This window comes from Anomaloglossus baeobatrachus, chromosome 3, assembly GCF_048569485.1.
Source record: "Anomaloglossus baeobatrachus isolate aAnoBae1 chromosome 3, aAnoBae1.hap1, whole genome shotgun sequence".
NCBI classification, from domain to species: Eukaryota; Metazoa; Chordata; class Amphibia; order Anura; family Aromobatidae; genus Anomaloglossus; species Anomaloglossus baeobatrachus.
This window is the reverse complement of record NC_134355.1, coordinates 386,014,871-386,033,890: the sequence shown is the minus strand read 5'-3', so window position 1 is coordinate 386,033,890 and position 19,020 is coordinate 386,014,871. Positions and strand designations below refer to the sequence as shown.

The 19,020-nt window shown below is 42.0% G+C and overlaps 1 protein-coding gene across 1 annotated transcript in view; it reads left to right on the top strand.

Annotated features, from left to right (window-relative positions):
- Positions 1-19,020, top strand: part of LOC142295327 (CD109 antigen-like) — a 44,026-nt gene that overhangs the window by 23,114 nt on the left and 1,892 nt on the right. The window contains exons 12-22 of the mRNA XM_075338435.1: positions 1,104-1,254; positions 5,041-5,217; positions 5,431-5,512; positions 6,401-6,632; positions 7,171-7,342; positions 7,710-7,900; positions 8,341-8,496; positions 10,003-10,068; positions 17,447-17,580; positions 17,694-17,844; positions 18,124-18,226. Of these exons, the coding sequence (XP_075194550.1) occupies positions 1,104-1,254; positions 5,041-5,217; positions 5,431-5,512; positions 6,401-6,632; positions 7,171-7,342; positions 7,710-7,900; positions 8,341-8,496; positions 10,003-10,068; positions 17,447-17,580; positions 17,694-17,844; positions 18,124-18,226 (1,615 nt within the window). The remainder of the gene's footprint in view (positions 1-1,103; positions 1,255-5,040; positions 5,218-5,430; positions 5,513-6,400; positions 6,633-7,170; positions 7,343-7,709; positions 7,901-8,340; positions 8,497-10,002; positions 10,069-17,446; positions 17,581-17,693; positions 17,845-18,123; positions 18,227-19,020) is intronic.

Genomic DNA, 19,020 nt, shown 5'->3' with positions numbered 1-19,020 from the left:
GTAGACAAAGGTTGATTGTTTCTATTGCGTGAGACAAAACATAAGTCAGGATTGTATCCTCTCTGCCAGGCTGCTGACTGGAAAGTTGGAAAGTCCTTTGCATCAAAAACGAGGAATATATTATGCGCTTCAGACCAGTTTACCAGATACTCGCCATTGTCATCATTGCTAGCATATTGCCAAAGCTTGGGGTGGCTATTAAAATCTCCTATGTATACCGTAGGGTGTAGGTGAACATGAATGACTTCTGTGGGCCATTGTACTGCAGGAGGCTTGTAAATATTAACAATTGTGATATCACCAACTTTGCTCACAACTTCATGGATGTCATTTTCAACAGATGTAGATACAAGCATTGCGTTTTCAATGTTACTTTTCACATATGTGGCTACACCATAATGAGAGTCATATCTAGCACCAATTAGATCAAAGCCATAGATGGAGCCACGAACTAGGAGTTGATCTTCATTTTCAACATGTGTTTCCTGAAGATCAAGTACATCTATTTTGTTATCAGTGAGGAACTTGTGGAGGAAAACACATTTTAGGCGGCTGATACCTTCAATATTAATTTGGCAGATATTGAGGAGTGACATTTGTGACAATGCCATTATATTTTTTAGGCATTGTCAAAGTTGTTCCTTTGTTCCTCTGTTGATTATCAGGTATGAGGTAAGATATACTGACCAGGAAATCTAGATATAATTTGATTGTTTGGTCATCAAGATTGTTAGTCCTTTAGCGTTACCCAAGGTGCACCACGTGGAGGCGGATTAACATTGCACCCCATGGACATCCAAATTAAACAAGCACTAGGACTGGAGGTCCCCCTGTACCCTCGGGCCCAGTTGTAATGATCGCTGCGACCGCAATCGTTACGCCCTGGTGTACAGTACTAGATAGGTAAAGGAACACCATAGTTCAAAAAAAATAACTTATAAAAAGAATATGTCTGAAGTTTTTACTCATAAGGATGCATATGTTTAATGTTCATAAAGCTGGAAATATGTGCGTAGGGATCATTGAGGAAGATATTTTTTTGCATCCCATTGAATAACAATACAAAAAAATAAAATTTACAGATACAATTATTGTTTCTGCAGGCTGAAGGGATGAAGTACTCATATTCACAGACTGCTTTATTTGAGCTTACTGGTGAAGGAAATACATCGAGAACTGTATCGAAAAACATTTCATTTACTTTTCCTAATGACGTGGTACCTGGCAGTGAAGAAGTACATATCACTGTTACTGGTAAGAACATTTTTTTGATAATTATAGGCTGTCTTACGTTGGTTGTCTGTGACCTAAAATACGTCTGTACAGACAAATTTGAAATTGGAGTATACATGCAAGTGTCTTTATATTCCCTAGAATTAGATGTGTACATTATGCAGGACATATATATCCATGAGTGGTTTTACCCTCCTAATAAAATGAAAATGGTCATAGTGAAGAAATCTGTAAGATTTAGTATGTTAATATCAGGAACAGTGACTATATATTTCACCGTCTACTGCTGAAAAAGTATGGATGGTTAATACCCATTTTATTCAATACTAAGAAAAGATTTTGCACTAGTGCCTCCTAAAGAACATACAACGCACCTTAGAATTAATAGGGATTGCAGCAGAAAAGCAAAAAACACTCCCATCAAGACTGGATCATACCATAGGTAGCAAAGTAATATCCATGTGCTTCTGGGCTAATTCCTAACTAAGCTAGATTGATACTAAATGACACTGGCAACCAGTGCTATATTCTAGAGTGTGACCAGACAACAAATAGTTAATTTAACATATATAAAAAGAAACTTCCCTATATGTGCCAAGGAATGGTGGTATAAAGTTCAAATTAGATCACCCCAAACAGTAGATAACAGTTCAGTGTTTTTATATTGTAGCTGGAGTGAGATATACATTCACCATGTTCTAAAAAAGCGGTATTATTAAACAGGTGATCAAATGATCAGATTCACATAATGGTTCCTTGATTCAATGTGCACATGCTGTTTTGCAAGATAAATTTAAAAGATATATAATGGATTGCATTCATGCACAAAGAACACCGCTAGTAAATGAGCAGCCTACTGATTCAGTTAAATACAGGGTTAAGTATCTTGAGAAATAACTCGCCAAGTAGAATAAAAAAGGGAACCAAAATGACATGCTCAATTATGTACTTCAAATTGTGACTACCGAGCAGGTCATATGATACCTCAAACCATAGCTGTCAGGCATAAGCACATTAGTTATACCTCTATTTCGATAAATCATACACAACCTGTGACTTCAACGCCATGATCAGCTCACTTTTCACTGTCAACCTAGACAAATACCTCACTGGTCCGACACAGGAGTGTCAGGTGTTTTACAGTGTGACTGTAATGTTCTTGCCATGCGGGTTTATCCCGCTAGTGGGCCACAGATGCCCGCTCCTCATACGATGCCTCTATATCATATATTACTTTAATACTCATTTTAGTCTTTTGGATTTAGCTAAAGTAGGGATCCTAAATGGGGTTTTTCTTATGACGTCCATCAAGATAAAACTTGTGGAGTTCTGTCTGCTGGCTGATCATCCATTTGGAGGGGCTGTGACTCTCCATCAAGAATGGCGTCTTTATTGATTACACTCCAAACTTTAAGTAATGGCTGTGACTGGAAAGGCAGTTCAGTTTCATTCACATAAACGGGATAACTCTGTAGTCACAAAAATAGGGAAAAAAGTCATATCATGTGTAGCTTGTTAGCATATATCAAGAAACACAGGAGGTGCTTGGAAAGGGTTGGGATTGGACAAGCAGAAGTAGGATTCCCAGTTGAATGGTATTACAGCGCAGCCTATTCAACTGAATGAGAAAAAGATGTTGCAAATTATTGCGAACAGTGAGCTAAACATATTCCCAGTACAACAGGGAATAGGAATTGTTTAGAAAAGAAGATCCAGGCTGGGATCGTAACAGCACAAGTAGGATTTCCTGGGATCGTAACAGCACAAGTAGGATTTCCAGTGGAACCCTAACCTACCGTATTCTCAGCTATCCCTTGTAGACTGTGAGCCCTCGCGGGCAGGGACCTCTATCCTTATGTACCTGTCTGTATCTTGTATTGTTTATGATTATTGTACTTGTCCCTATTATGTACACCCCTTTCACATGTAAAGCGCCATGGCATTGATGGCACTATAATAATAAATAATAATAATAATAATAATAAGTAATCAAACTATTAATGGAGTAAAAAAAAATCTTCAATCGATGATGATTAAAAACATATAACAATGTTAAAAACATGACATCCTTGAAAATAAATAACATCACTGCCCTACGAATTTCAATCCGGTATGTCTAAACGGTGCTAATGCGGGCGTCACACGATACGATCTATCGTGCGATCGCATGAGCGATCGTACCCGCCCCGTCGTTTGTGCATCACGGGCAATTAGTTGCCCGTGGTGCACAAAGTCGTTAAACCCCCGTCACACGTTCTTACCTGCTGAGCGACGTCACTGTGGGCGGCGAACATGCACTTCCTGAAGGGGGAGGGACGTTCAGCGTCACAGCAACGTCGCACAGCCGCCGGCCAATAGAAGCGAAGGGGCGGAGATGAGCAAGACGTAAACATCCCGCCCACCTTCTTCCTTCAGCATTGCCGGCGGCCGCAGGTAAGCTGCAGTTCATCGTTCCCGGGGGGGGTCACATGGAGCGATGTGTGCTACCCCGGGTACGATGAACAACTGGCGCAAAGAAGAATAAACGATTTTTTAAAAATAAACGACGTGTAAACGATACACGATTTGGGATCGTTCTGAGATGCTCGTAGGTGTCACACAAAACGACGTCGCAAACGATGCCGGATGTGTGTCACGAAAACCGTGACCCCAACGACATATCGCACGATAGATCGTCTCGTGTGACGCCCGCATTACTCATGGCTGAATCTGAGAACTTGTCAGACATAGTGGTTCAAAATACGTTAGCCAGTGGTACTATTTTTTCCATAGTTGTCCTGTGTTTAATCCCCCGATATGTTTTTTAATCATCGTAGATTGAATAAAGATGTATATTTTTCTACATCAGGAGACAGGAGATTGCATGCCAAATTATTTACCCATTGTTCCCCTTGGAATCCTACTTGTGCTTGTCCCATTCACAACCCAAATCTTCCTTTCAGAGCACCTCCGATTCCCTCTTCTACTGGGAATAACTCTGTAGTGCATTGTTCGCTATAATTCACAACATCTTTTTCTCATTCAGTTGAATAAAACTGAGCTGTAAAGACATGCACAGCCACTACTAACACCAATGAGCCTACTCTGGTAAGCAATTTTGGCAGGCAGTGAGCCCAATTCAGATCCAATGTAATATCAATGACCTATTAAAGGAATTGTACATATGATTATAATGGAAAATAAATCATAAAGTACATTGTAAGAGGGATTGTCTGAGCAGACATTTCCCTAGATACGTTTTCTATGTCCAGTAATGAAACATTGATTAGCCTGTTTGCGTAAAAGTAGAAGAAACTCATTTTTACAAAAGCCAGATAATTTGATGTCTAAGTAGCTGTGTATATCATCACATATTTACAACTGATTATAAAGACCACTTGTTTATCAGCATTTGGAGCAATATAATACAAAATCTGTATGAGCATAAATGATCAAATATGTGTAGTGGAAAACCCTACCAACAGTCGGAGTTCAGCGTTGATCTGACAAAAGTTTGACACAAAGTATTAGTATAGGTAAAATGTATCAGTCTCAAGTCACAAAGGTTGGTATCAGAGTTTTGTCTAGACTGGAAAAAGGGATAAAAAAACTTACATTTCCGCTGGGAAATGTGCTAGTCCTGTAATGGTTTTCAGCCTTTAGGTATATAAAGGAATGTTCTTAAGAATGTTGAAATTATGTCTAGAATATACAAATGGTGAAATTGGTATGTGCAATTATTACAGCTATTATGTGAATAAACAGTGGATATCTAATAATATCTACAATATATAAAACTTAAACTCATGTCTCCCTTAATTTTACCAGGAGATCTCCTTGGACCTTCAATAAATGGTCTTGAATCACTTATCGAGATGCCATATGGCTGCGGAGAGCAAAACATGATCAACTTTGCACCAAACATCTATATTCTGCAATACCTAATAGTGACTAATCAGATAACAAGTGATATTAAAGATAAGGGGATAAACTTTATGGAGCAAGGTAATTTTTGTCTCATCTTCATTATGTATAGTTATAGGCAAATTATTATTTACCTATGTAATAACTTACTCAGGAAATGATAGAACAGAAAATATGCAGATTTAGTAAAAATACATTTGACAGTTCTGAAGGGTGATCACAATAATGGCCAGAGATTGAAAGTAATGTTTGTAATGTAGTTATTATCATAAATACTATATATTTTATGTTTAGGATATCTGAAGGAGCTAACCTATAGGCGGAACGATGGATCTTTTAGTGCGTTTGGAAATGTGGATTCCTCTGGAAGTACTTGGTGAGAAAATCCTTTATGTGATTAATTCATAATCTAAACTCTGAAACAACTTTGACAATCCTCAATGCCATAATAATAATAATAATAATAATCCTTATTTCTATAGCGCCAACATATCCCGCAGCGCTTTACAATTCAGGAGGCTCATATACAAACAAGCAACAGTTATAGAAAATACAATATTTAGAGGGGAAAAAGACAACCCTGCTCGTGAGAGCTTACAATCTACAATGAGATAATGGGGGGGGGGCAAGGTACAAGTGCTTATTTACAATGATAATCCAGCCATCTCAAGGAAATGGGGGATAGATAATGGTTTCCTGGACCAGTTGGCCAGAACCTTGAGATGCATTTGGGTGGAGTTATGTTGTGAGAAGTTATGGAGGGACTATGTGAATTGAATCTGATTAGGGAGTGTGATAGGCTGCCCTAAAAAGATGCGTTTTTAGGGTGTGTCTGAAGCTGAATAAGTTGTGATTTGTCCTAACTTCTTGGGGTAGAGCCATGAAGCCATGAAGCCATCCCAATACTTTCCCATTGCCATAATCTGCCTGCTACAATTTTCATTTTTATCTGTTCATACTGGTAAGGACTACCTAAAATATTGTTTGTATTTTTGTCTACTGCCATAAGATCATATAGCACTGTTATCAAGGCAACTAAACCAGGTCTAAAGCCTCTCTTGTTTCCGAGAGGATTTAGACAGGATACTGTTTCCCTGACAACTGTATTGCCCAATCAAATCTTCTGGTAAGAGATAATTTAAGAGGAAATATAAATGCCCCTCAACTTTACGAGTCAAAACCATAAAGTTCAAGCTTAGTAAAAATTCTTCAATGTATAAAAATTTTCAGCTCTTAAATTATAATAATGCCAATTCTCGTTCAGGTTGTCAGCGTTTGTTTTCAGATGCTTTCTCCAAGCCCGCACATTTTTATACATAAATCCAAGCATCCTAAATGAAGTAGTAGAATGGCTAGTGCAGTACCAAGACCTGAACACAGGAATATTCTCCGAACCAGGACGTGTCATCCATACTGAAATTCAAGGAGGGCAAAATGGTCCCGTCACCCTCACTGCTTATATACTAACATCACTGCTAGAAGATCAGTATTACAGGGTACGTAAGGCTGTACTACTTATACAAATGTGAATTAGGATGTTAGCAATTTAGGTTAAAAATCTTCAAAACTTACATAACCAATGTCTTATCACGTTCTTAAAGGGAAGCTATCATCACAAAATGACCTATTGTTTAAAACAGCTTCTTGTTTAAATGTATTTTTACTTTTTGGGGAGCAATGTTTTATTTATTTTTTTACATATCACAAGCATAAAAAGCATTTCCATGAAGCCAAATGTGTGCAAAGTGTTTTACGTTAGTTCCATTGTTATCATGTTTCAGCTGTTCTCTTTTTTTAGGTCTTAGGAACCTAGGAAAATTAATTCCTAGGTTCCTAAGACCTAAAGAAGAGAACAGCTGAAACAGGATAAACTAACGAACAACACTTTGCATACATTTGGCTTTATGGACATGCTTTATAAACATTTGGTAATACAATGCATCAAAAAAGGTAATGGGGCCTGAATATTTTATAGTGTTCTGTATAGTAATCGCTCTGTATAGGAAATTCATATATATTTTTTGGTTATTTTAGAACCTATATGCATCCAGAGTTCAGAAAGCAGTGCAATATCTTGAAAGGAAATTTGATGAAGGAATTGTTAGTAACTATACCCTTTCAATAGTGGTATATGCTCTGTCATTGGCCAATAGCGCCAAGGCACATGATGCTCTTTCCTTGCTCAACTCACGGACAAATGCTACAGGTTAGTAGATAATTGTGTCTCTATTTACATGTTCTAATTACAATCTGAGCACTTCAGTATTAGTTAAGTTATAGAAAAAAGGTAGTGCAACCTGTATACATTTATCAGATAAAGAATAGGGTTACTCCATCACATTACCACACTCTAAAGCTATGCTACCAAATCTGTTGGCTATTGTGCCATAGTCACAGAAACTTGTTGGGTCACAACACAGCCACATTTCCTTTCATTAGTTCCAGTGTAGCAGGAAGACATTGCGATCTCATCACCACCATGGGTGTATTGCTGTAAATTTAGATAAGTACATATGTATAATTATGAACTATAAATACTATAATAATATTTTGGTATCGTTTTATTTCATTAGAAGGGACCAAGTTTTGGTCTTCTCCATCCGAAGTATCAAACTATTACTGGCAGCCAAGAACAGTCGACATTGAAACTGCAGCATATGCCCTGCTTTCCCACTACCAGCTGGGCAGAATTGAGGATGGTATCCCTGTTATGAAATGGCTGAGCCAACAAAGGAACTATCTTGGAGGATATTCGTCCACTCAGGTAAAACAAAAAAAACTGTGTGGTTCAGAAAAAACATCTTCAAATAGCCTATTAACATTAGAGGTCTCCCATTCAGGAGTCTTATTGATTGACCCAAGAGGAGAGCGACTAATAAGAGAATGCCACTCTGGAACTTCTACACTGTGCATCAGCGTATTTATTTTCAAATACCAGATTAGGACATTTTTGATAAAAAGTTGAGGATTCCCCATTCAAGATCTTCATCTGTTATCCAGAGTGTATGTCACCCTAGAGGACCTGGCATTTTTATACTTTGCACAGATAGCTCATTAATTTAATGAGAACTGTTAACTGAATATTTTGTAATATCATTGTGAAAGACCTGAGTTCTTTTAACAAGATGTATCTGTTGTGTAAAATATATATTGAAGTTGACTGCATCAGTATTTCAGTGATGATTCTTTTTATTGTTTTACTAGGATACAATAATTGCTCTACAAGCTCTGTCCAAATTTTTGCTCTTGGTCCCATCTCATGAAACATCTCTTACATTGTCTATTACTGGACTGGAGTCACAGTTGTCTAACGTATTCCATGTCAACAGTGAAAACCTTCTAGTCTTACAAAGTCAACAGGTAAATATACTTTGTAAACTAATTTGATCATATACAATACACGAATATATAGTATGTACCAGGGTTTTCATGCATTTTCTATTGGGGCCTTACCAGCTAGAAACATTGTGATGCCTGGGCCAAGTCTATATTAAAAGTAAAAATTCTGCCACATTTATTTGTCACTTGTCTCCTTTTCCCAGCAGAACATTACAGTTATTCTAAAAGGTGTCACATATGATACTAAACTAGAGATTCCTATAAATGGTTAAAGGCCCAGTGATGCAGGGGGGAAAGGAGTCCCACTGAAGCAAATGGGATTTTTAAAAGGGTTCTCCTTCCTCTCTCATTCCTTACAGGGCTGATTCATCCCAGTCAGCCAGTCTATGATTGTCTGACAAAAGCTTTGATGTCTGGCAATGCAGTGTTTGTATTTCTGGACAACCTATAATCATAGATGAGGTAGAAAGGTGAAAGAGCTATCATGTTGGTGGGTGTGGACGGGACCGGGCTTACTTTGGAGGGGCACGACTAAGAGACTACCTGGTTCTTCATTAGAGCTGCTGATGTTGTGGATAGGCTTATGCAGCAGGTAGCAGCCAGGTAACACTCTAGGGAAGTCCCCGGTACTGCAGTGGATGGCTCCAAGAGTCAAGGTGCAGGTACAGACTGATAGGCAGGACAGACTCCAAGTAACTAGTGGAATTAATTCAGAAGATAAAGATTAGTCAGATTCTGCTTAGATATAACAGGAGGGTTACTGGAATACTAGGGGGATGCAGGACGGGGCCTGGTGCACAGAAGGGACCTGAACGGGTACAGGGACAAAGGCAGAATACAGGACTGGACCAGGTTCTGCATACAGGACAGGTGTAAGGTCACAAGTACTGGTTTACAGGTACAGGTTTGCAGGTACATAAACATGGGGCTGGAGCAACAGACATGAATAAGACCTACTGCTCAGGCATCTCCCGAAAGGGCAAAATGCCTGATATACATCGTCTTCCAACGATAGGCTGGGCAAGACTTTTGCAGTTTGTGCTGCCCCTTTAAGAAGCAGGGAGAACATGTGCACATGCCCTATGTGCCTTACCAAGAGGCCTGGTCGGCGTGCACAGATCCTGAATATTGGCAATAGTGGCAGGGAATGCAGGGACGGCGTTGGCGTTACAGGATCATTGTACTCTTTAGTACAGTTAGAAACTTTCACACAGTTAATGATATTGATTGGTTACTCTGACAGTCTAATGTGTGTGTGGACCCCTGGCAGGTGATGCTGGCAGAGGTAAGGATTTGGCATGTCCAACTTCAGACTGCCGGTCCTTTTGTTGTTTAAGAGATAAGCTGCCGTCAGGTGTCTGTTAGCGATTCACCCATAGAGAACACAGGAGAGTTGGGTGAGATAACTTCCGTCTAAACAATACCTAAAGTGTGTGGAGGGCTTTACTATAATAACCCTAACAAATAATTTTGCATTGACATGAATTTGTAAGTAATATCCAATTTATAATTTTGTTTTATTATCAGATGAAGGTTTTCCAGTCTATGCTAGTAAAGGCGACTGCAGTTGGAAGAGGATTGGCTGTCCTCCAGGTAAAAATCAAGCAGTTAAGGGTTTCTCTTCTTATTCTTGATGTCTCTATATATTTCACAGGAAATGAATCATTTCTAAAATAACAGAATTACAATATATTAGATGAGAGTCTAATGCTGTTCCATTTTCTAAATCTGTGAAGCTCAAATGTTTCTATACAAAGCAGATCTGCTGTATGGAACTATGGCCAAGATAAACTGGACCCGCTGCCCAAAAGAACCAATCAGTTTTTTCCAATGTAGGTTAGAAACAGAGCGATAATTTGACTTGTTGCAACATGGACAGGTTTTTCTAGCATTTTAGCATTGTACTATTTACATTCTAACAACAAGAAAACTAAGGGAATTCTATTTCCGTTTTTAATCCATTGTTATTTTTAATATGATTTAGGCATCCATCTTTGCCCATTGTAATGTATTTTTTTTATTTATACATTTTTTTTTTCCAAAAAGTATAAAGAAGACATCTACTATGAGACTATGCAGTATGTTCTTCTTTAAAAACATTATATTCTATCTTCGTCATGTTAGTCACTGTTTTCAGGGGCATTTGTATACTTAGGTATAGAAATCGCAGTAACGCCTGGATCGTTCTGCCAGAAGTATCGCAAAGATCCCACTGCCATATAAAAATACCCCAATATTAACAGAAAAAAATAAATTAAAAAATATATATACTGTATATAGCTATATATATAATTGCCTTATTCTGTCTGTCTGTCTGTCTTGCTCCAAAATGACGTCATTACAGTGACAACCGTCGCATTGGCCGCTCGGCTCGGCCAGGCCCCGCCCCCTCACGCATTGGACGCTCGGTCTGGACCCACCCCCCGCATGCATTCCCCAAACCCACATGGAGCCCCGACTCCCAGGTGACTGCTGCACCCCCGGGAGCCCACACCGGCAACCCAGCCGAGACGTACCCTTGCGTTGCTGGGATCGTGCCGGAGTCGGCGTTCACTGGTAACAATGGTACACATCGGATAACCATGGAAACCACTTTGCTTAATTACCCGATTGTGTACCATGGTTACCAGCGTATGCTGGCTCCCTGCCCATTCAGATCGTTGGTCTCCCACTGTCAAACACGCCGATGCGTGCTGCACAGCAGGAGACCAATAAACAAAAAATGAACCAGCACTGTCACTTTGAATAGTTACCTGATGTGTACCATGGTTACTAGCTTACCCTGGCTCATGTCACACGTGTTCCGGAGCCGGCGTATGCTGGTAACCATGGTACACATTGGGTAACTATGGAAACCCCTTTGGTTAGTTACCCGATGTGTAACATGGTTGCTAGCTTACCCTGACTCCCAACACACGTGTGCCGGAGCCGGCGTATGCTGGTAACCATGGTACACATAGTTACATGCATAGTTACCCGGGCCCCTCCCCCGCACACTGTGCCCGCTCGGCCACGCCCCCCACACACAGTGCTCACTCGGCCACGCCCCCAAACACTATGCCTGCTCAGCCATGCCCCCGCACACTATGCCCTCTCAGCAATGCCCCCCGCATACTATGCCCGCTCGTCCACGCCCCCTGCACAATATGCTTGCTCGGCAATGCCCCCCGCACACATTGAGCACCTATACACCTCCCCCCAGGACTACTCCACCTATTAGACATCTGCCCCCAAGGACTACTCCACCTATTATACACCTCTCCCCCAGGACTACTCCACCTAATAGACATCTCCCTCCCAGGACTACTCCACCTATTAGACTCCTCCTCCCCCATGATTACTCCTACTATTAGACTCCTCCCACTCCAGGAATACTCCTATTAGACTCCTCCCCCAGGACTACTACTCCTATTAGACTCCTACTCCCCCAGGACTACTCCAACGATAAGGCTCCTCCACCCAGGACTCCTCCTCCTATTAGACTCCTATCCCCCCAGGACTACTTCTCCTATTAGACTCCTCCCCCAGGACTACTCCTCCTATTAGACTCCTCCCCCAAGGACTACTCCTAATATTAGACTCCTCTCCCCCCAGGACAACTCCTATTAGACTCCCCCCTCAGGACTACTCCTCCTGTTATCCTCCCCCAGGACTACTCCTGCTATTATCCTCTCTCCCCAGGACTACTCCTCCTATTATCCTCCTCTCCCCCCAGGACTCCTCCTCCTATTATCCTCCTCTCTCCCCAGGACTACTCCTCCTATTATACTCCTCTCTCCCCCAGGACTACTCCTATTATCCTCCTCTTTCCCCAGGACTACTCCTCCTATTATCCTCCTATCTCTCCGGGACTACTCCTCCTATTATCCTCCTCTCTCCCCAGGACTACTACTCCTATTATCCTCCTCTCTCCCCAGGACTCTTCCTCCTATTATACTCCCCTCCCCCCAGAACTACTCCTCCTATTATACTCCACTCCCCCCAGGACTACTCCTTCTATTATACTCCTCTCACCCAAGGACTACTCCTCCTATTATGCTCCTCACCTCCAGGACTCCTCCTCCTATTACACTACTCTCCCCCAAGGACTACTCCTCCTATTATCCTCCTCTCTCCCCAGGACTACTCCTCCTATTATACTCCTCTCCCTCCAGGACTACTCTTCCTATTATATTCCTCTCTCCCCAGGACTACTACTCCAATTAGACTCCTCCCCCCAGGACTACTTCTCCTATTAGACTCCTCCTCCCCCAGGACTACTCCTACTATTAAACTCTCCCCCTCCAGGACTACACCTATTAGACTCCTCCCCCCAGGACTACTCCTCCTATTACACTCCTCTACCCCCAGGACTCCTCCTCCTATTAGACTCCTCCCCCAGGACTACTCCTTCTATTAGACTCCTCCTCCCAGGACTACTCCTCCTATTAGACTCCTCCTCCCCCAGGACTACTCCTACTATTAGACTCCTCCCCCTCCAGGACTACTCCTAGTAGACTCCGCCCCGCATGACTACTCCTCCTATTAGAAACTTCTCCCCCCAGACTACTCCTATTACACTCCTCCCCCCAGGACTACTCTTCCTATTAGGCTTTTCTCCCCTAGGACTACTCCTCCTATTATCCTCCTCTCCCCCAGGACTACTTCTCCTATTATCCTCCTCTCTCCCCAGGACTGCTCCTCCTATTATACTCCCCTCCCCCCAAGACTACTCCTCCTATTATCCTCCTCTCCCCCAGGACTACTCCTCCTATTATACTCCTCTACCCCCAAGGACTACTCCTCCTTTTATCCTCCTCTCTCCCCAGGTTTACTCCTATTATACTCCTCTATCCCCAGGACTACTCCTTCTATTATCCTCCTCTCCCCCCAGGACTACTCCTCCTATTATACTCCTCTCTCCCCAGGACTCCTCCTCCTATTATCCTCCTCTTTCCCCAGTACTACTCCTCCTATTATATTCCCCTCTCCCCAGGACTACTACTCCTATTATCCTCCTCTCTCCTCAGGACTACTCCTCCTATTATCCTCCTCTTCCCCCAGGACTACTCCTCCTATTATACTCCTCTACCCCCAAGGACTACTCCTCCTATTATCCTCCTCTCTCCCCAGGACTACTCCTATTATACTCCTCTACCCCCAGGACTACTCCTCATATTATCCTCTTCTCCCCCCAGGACTACTCCTCCTATTATACTCCTCTCTCCTCAGGACTACTCCTCCTATTATCCTCCTCTCTCCCCAGGACTACTTCTCCTATTATCCTCCTCTCTCCCCAGGACTACTTCTCCTATTATCCTCCTCTTCCCCCAGGACTACTCCTCCTATTATACTCCTCTCTCCGCAGGACTACTCCTCCTATTATCCTCCTCTCTCCCCAGGACCACTCCTCCTATTATACTCCTCTCCCTCCAGGACTACTCCTCCTATTATATTCCTCACCTCCAGGACTACTCCTCCTATTATACTCTTCTCTCCCCAGGACTACTCCTATTATCCTCCTCTCTCCCCAGGACTACTCTTCCTATTATCCTCCTCTCTCCCCAGGACTACTACTCCTATTATCCTCCTCTCTCCCCCGGACTCTTCCGCCTATTATACTCCCCTCCCCCAGAACTACTCCTCCTATTATACTCCTCTCCCCCCAGGACTACTCCTTCTATTATACTCCTCTCCCCCCAGGACTACTCCTCCTATTATGCTCCTCACCTCCAGGACTCCTCCTCCTATTATACTCACTCCCCTTAGGACTACTCCTCCTATTATCCTCTCTCCCCAGGACTACTCCTCCTATTATCCTCCTCTTCCCCCAGGACTACTCCTCCTATTATCCTCCTCTTCCCCCAGGACTACTCCTCCTATTATCCTCCTCTCTCCCCAGGACTACTCCCCCTATTATACTCCTCTCACCCCAGGACTACTCCTCCTATTATCCTCCTCTCTCCCCAGGACTACTCCTTTTATTATCCTCCTCTCTCCCCAGGACTACTCCTCCTATTATCCTCCTCTCTCCCCAGGACTCTTCCTCCTATTATACTCCCCTCCCCCCAGAACTTCTCCCCTATTATACTCCTCTCCCCCCAGGACTACTCCTTCTATTAAACTCCTCTCCCCCCCAAGACTACTCCTCCTATTATCCTCCTCTCACCCAAGGACTACTCCTCCTATTATGCTCCTCACCTCCAGGACTCCTCCCCCTATTATACTCCTCTCCCCCCAGGACTACTCCTCCTATTATCCTCCTCTCTCCCCAGGACTACTCCTCCTATTATACTCCTCTCCCTTCAGGACTACTTTTTCTATTATACTCCTCTCTACCCAGGACTACTCCTCCTATTAGACTCCTCCCCCTAGGACTACTTCTCCTATTAGACTCCTCCTCCCCCAGGACTACTCCTACTATTAAACTCTCCCCCTCCAGGACTACACCTATTAGACTCCTGCCCCAGGACTACTCCTCCTATTACACTCCTCCCCCCCAGGACTTCTCCTCCTATTAGACTCCTCCCCCCAGACTACTCCTTCTATTAGACTCCTCCTCCCAGGACTACTCCTCCTATTAGACTCCTCCTCCCCCAGGACTACTTCTACTATTAGACTCCTCCCCCTCCAGGACTACTCCTATTACACTCCTCCCCCCAGACTACTCCTATTACACTCCTCCCCCCAGGACTACTCTTCCTATTAGGCTTCTCTCCCCTAGGACTACTCCTCCTATTATACTCTTCTCCCCCCAGGACTACTCCTCCTGTTATCCTCCTCTCCCCTCAGGACTATTCCTCCAATTATCCTCCTCTCTCCCCAGGACTATTCCTCCAATTATCCTCCTCTCCCCCCAGGACTACTTCTCCTATTATCCTCCTCTCTCCCCAGGACTACTCCTCCTATTATACTCCTCTCTCCCCAGGACTACTCCTCCTATTATCCTCCTCTCTCCCCAGGACTACTCCTCCTATTATCCTCCTCTCTCCCCAGGACTACTCCTCCTATTATCCTCCTCTCTCCCCAGGACTACTCCTCCTATTATACTCCCCTCCCCCCAGGACTACTCCTCCTGATATCCTCCTCTCCCCCAGGACTACTCCTCCTATTATACTCCTCTACCCCCAAGGACTACTCCTCCTGATATCCTCCTCTCTCCCCAGGACTACTCCTATTATACTCCTCTTCCCCCAGGACTACTCCTTATATTATCCTCCTCTCCCCCCAGGACTACTCCTCCTATTATACTCCTCTCTCCCCAGGACTACTCCTCCTATTATCCTCCTCTCTCCCCAGGACTACTCCTATTATACTCCTCACCTCTAGGACTACTCCTCCTATTATACTCCTCTCCTCCCAGGACTACTCCTCCTATTATACTCCTCTCTCCCCAGGACTACTCCTCCAACACACACACACTGCACCAAACATACCTCCTCCCAAAACACACACACACACACACACACACACACACACCGCGCAACACACACACAGCACCACACACACAACGCTGCAGACACACAGCGCTCCACAAACAACGCAACAAACACAACGCAACACACAAACTACACCGCTCTCACACACCCCCCCACCCAGACAACACCCAGAACATTTACAGCGCCCTGCACAAACACTATGCAACTACACACAACAACCTCTATATATAAGAAAAATCATACATTAAATACACAATAAATTCTAGAATACCCAATGCGTTAGAATCGGGCCACCTTCTAGTATTTATATATATATATATATATATATATATATACATATATATATATATACATATATATATATATATATACATATATATATATATATATATATATATATATATATATATATATAATTAGCATATGCAAAGTTTATTTACTTTGATATTGTTGACCCATCTTTAGTAAAGGGAAATTAAGTTCCTTTCATTTCCTCAATAAAAAAAAACCAAAAGTACAACACAGCAAAAAAGGGCAACAGTATCCACCTGCACAGGTCACAGAAATTAATTGACTAACAGGATCCAGAAGGAGGGTTAGAATTGAGATTTCACACAATTAGGGCTTGTGTAGGGCGCTGGTCACACACATGTAGTGCAGTGTCTGGTATACAGATTAATAGTAATGTATATACTATTAGATCTGGCCGGCTGCCCAGCACTATATACTGTAAGTGCACCCTACCGGGACAGACACCCTAATTTACATAGCCAACATAGATGGGGTTAGCATCATCCTACATAAACATACAGGGCAAAAAAAAAATAAAAAAAATTAAATTTATATATATATATATATATATATATAATGTATGAGAAATTGGTGGATATTTGCCCAAAATACGGTAGCTCACAACCCACGTCAAGGGTCCTCTCTGTCTTGCGAGTCCTTTCACATCCACAATTATCAGCCATTCCCTATGTTGGTGATGACCAGATTTTGGAGCTGTACAGCACAGCGTCATCAACTATATAGTGGCCACAGCAGGGTACAGCAGATGCACCCCTATTTATTTGAATAGGGGCAAATGTGCAGTACCATTACCACTATGCAATTCATAGAACTGTGCTATGCATCTCCGCACATCTGGCTGCAATAAGCAATTACAACATCTGAACAGTGGGGGTGCCAGCTGTCACACAATCAAAGATTTGATATTAATTACCTGTCCTAACAATAGGCCATCAATATAAAATTACTGGACAACCCCTTGAAGGCCTTATTACAAATTTTGCTTAGGACCTTTTTGTTACGCCTTTGCCTATTTTTGTTGTATAAAAAATAAAATACAAAATTCTAGGAAACGGCTAATTGGGATTTTAATCTATGACCTATTTCCCATCAGCTAAAATACAATTCACTGCATGATCTAAAATAAAATTAAAAGAGTTCCCCATTAAGTACTTTATTTAAAAAAAATAATGGGAAATGCAGCATTTGATATTAGAATATACTTTCATTACTAATAAGTAATACATTTTGTTTCTTTATAGCTCAATGTAATATACAATCGTAAGCCCTTATCAAGGCGAAGACAGCACACTGTGCCTGAGGCTTTCCGATTAGATGTGACGGTGAGGGAAGAGACGAATAACATCCATAGACTCTCTGTGGATGTATGTATGCGGTAAGACCACCGATCAGTTCCATTTCCTCTTAGAAGAGCTTAATGTTTGCGACTTTGGATTTTTTTTGTTGTTGATTCATATTTTTTCATTATATCAATGCTTTTTTTTTCAGCTTCCAGGGAAATGGAAATGAGAGTGGTATGGCATTGTTAGATGTTGGCTATCTCAGTGGATTCACGTTGAGTCCTGGAGGAATTATTAGGCTTGGATCTCTAAAACTGATTGAGCCAAAAGAAGGAAAGGTTTATCTTTATTTTGATTCAGTAAGTTGACAAATAATGTTACAAAGAATGTTTGTTCTATGAATAGTTTTATATTACATAGATGTCATTAATATTGGATGTCGGTAGGGTATAAAAACTATCTTGACTAATAAGCTTATGTACTATGCGGAGGCAATTAAATGCAATGTGAATAGTGGTTTACATTAGAACATGTAAGTAATGTATCCGCCAGTCTCAGGCTGTGTTGACACAAATTAATCGTACTGTGGTGTTGTGATTTGTGAATAAAGCTTTATATTTCCTATCTTATTTTTTTAGGTAACTAAAGAAGAACTGTGTATATCAATTCCAATGGTCCGTTCTGCAAAGGTTGCAAATTCTCAAGATGCTGTTGTTAAAGTCTTTGATTACTACAATCCAGGTAAGGAACACATTACTAATATTGCCTTCTCTTACACAAAATAATAGTATAGTGTTGACTTACAGAAATCACAACCCAGGATTGTGAGCAAAGTGTTGTGTTGATATGCCACACCTCAATGGTGTGGCATATCAAAATGCTGATTAGACAGCATGATAGCACAGGTGTGCCTTAGGCTGGCCACAGTAAATGGCTATTCTACAATATGGAGTTTTACAGTATTGGGAGGATCCGACAACCAATGAGTATCTGGTGTGACGACGATTTTCCTCATGCAGTGCAACCCATCTCTTTTGCATAGAGTTGATCAGATTGTTCATTATGACCTGTGGAATATTGGTCCACACCTATTCAATGGATGCGAAGTTGCTGGGCATGCTGTCGTATATATGCCCATCCAGAGCATCCCAAACATGCTCAATGGGTGACATGTCCCGTGAGTATGATGGCCATACAACTGGGATGTTTTCAGCTTCCAGAAATTGTGTACAGATCCTTGCAACATGGGGTCGTGCATGATCATGCTGCAACATGAGGTGATGGTCATGGATGAAGAGCACAACAATGGGCCTCAGGATCTTTACACTGTATCTCTATGATATCAAAAGGGCATCAATAAAATTGTCCATAACATATGCTGGCCCATACCATAACCCCACTGCCTCCATCGGATCCTTGATTCACAACATTTATATCAGCAAACCGTTTATCCATATGACGCCATTCACGCAGTCAGCCATCTGCCCTGTACAGTAAAAACCGGGATTCATCCATAAAGAGAGCACTTCTACAAC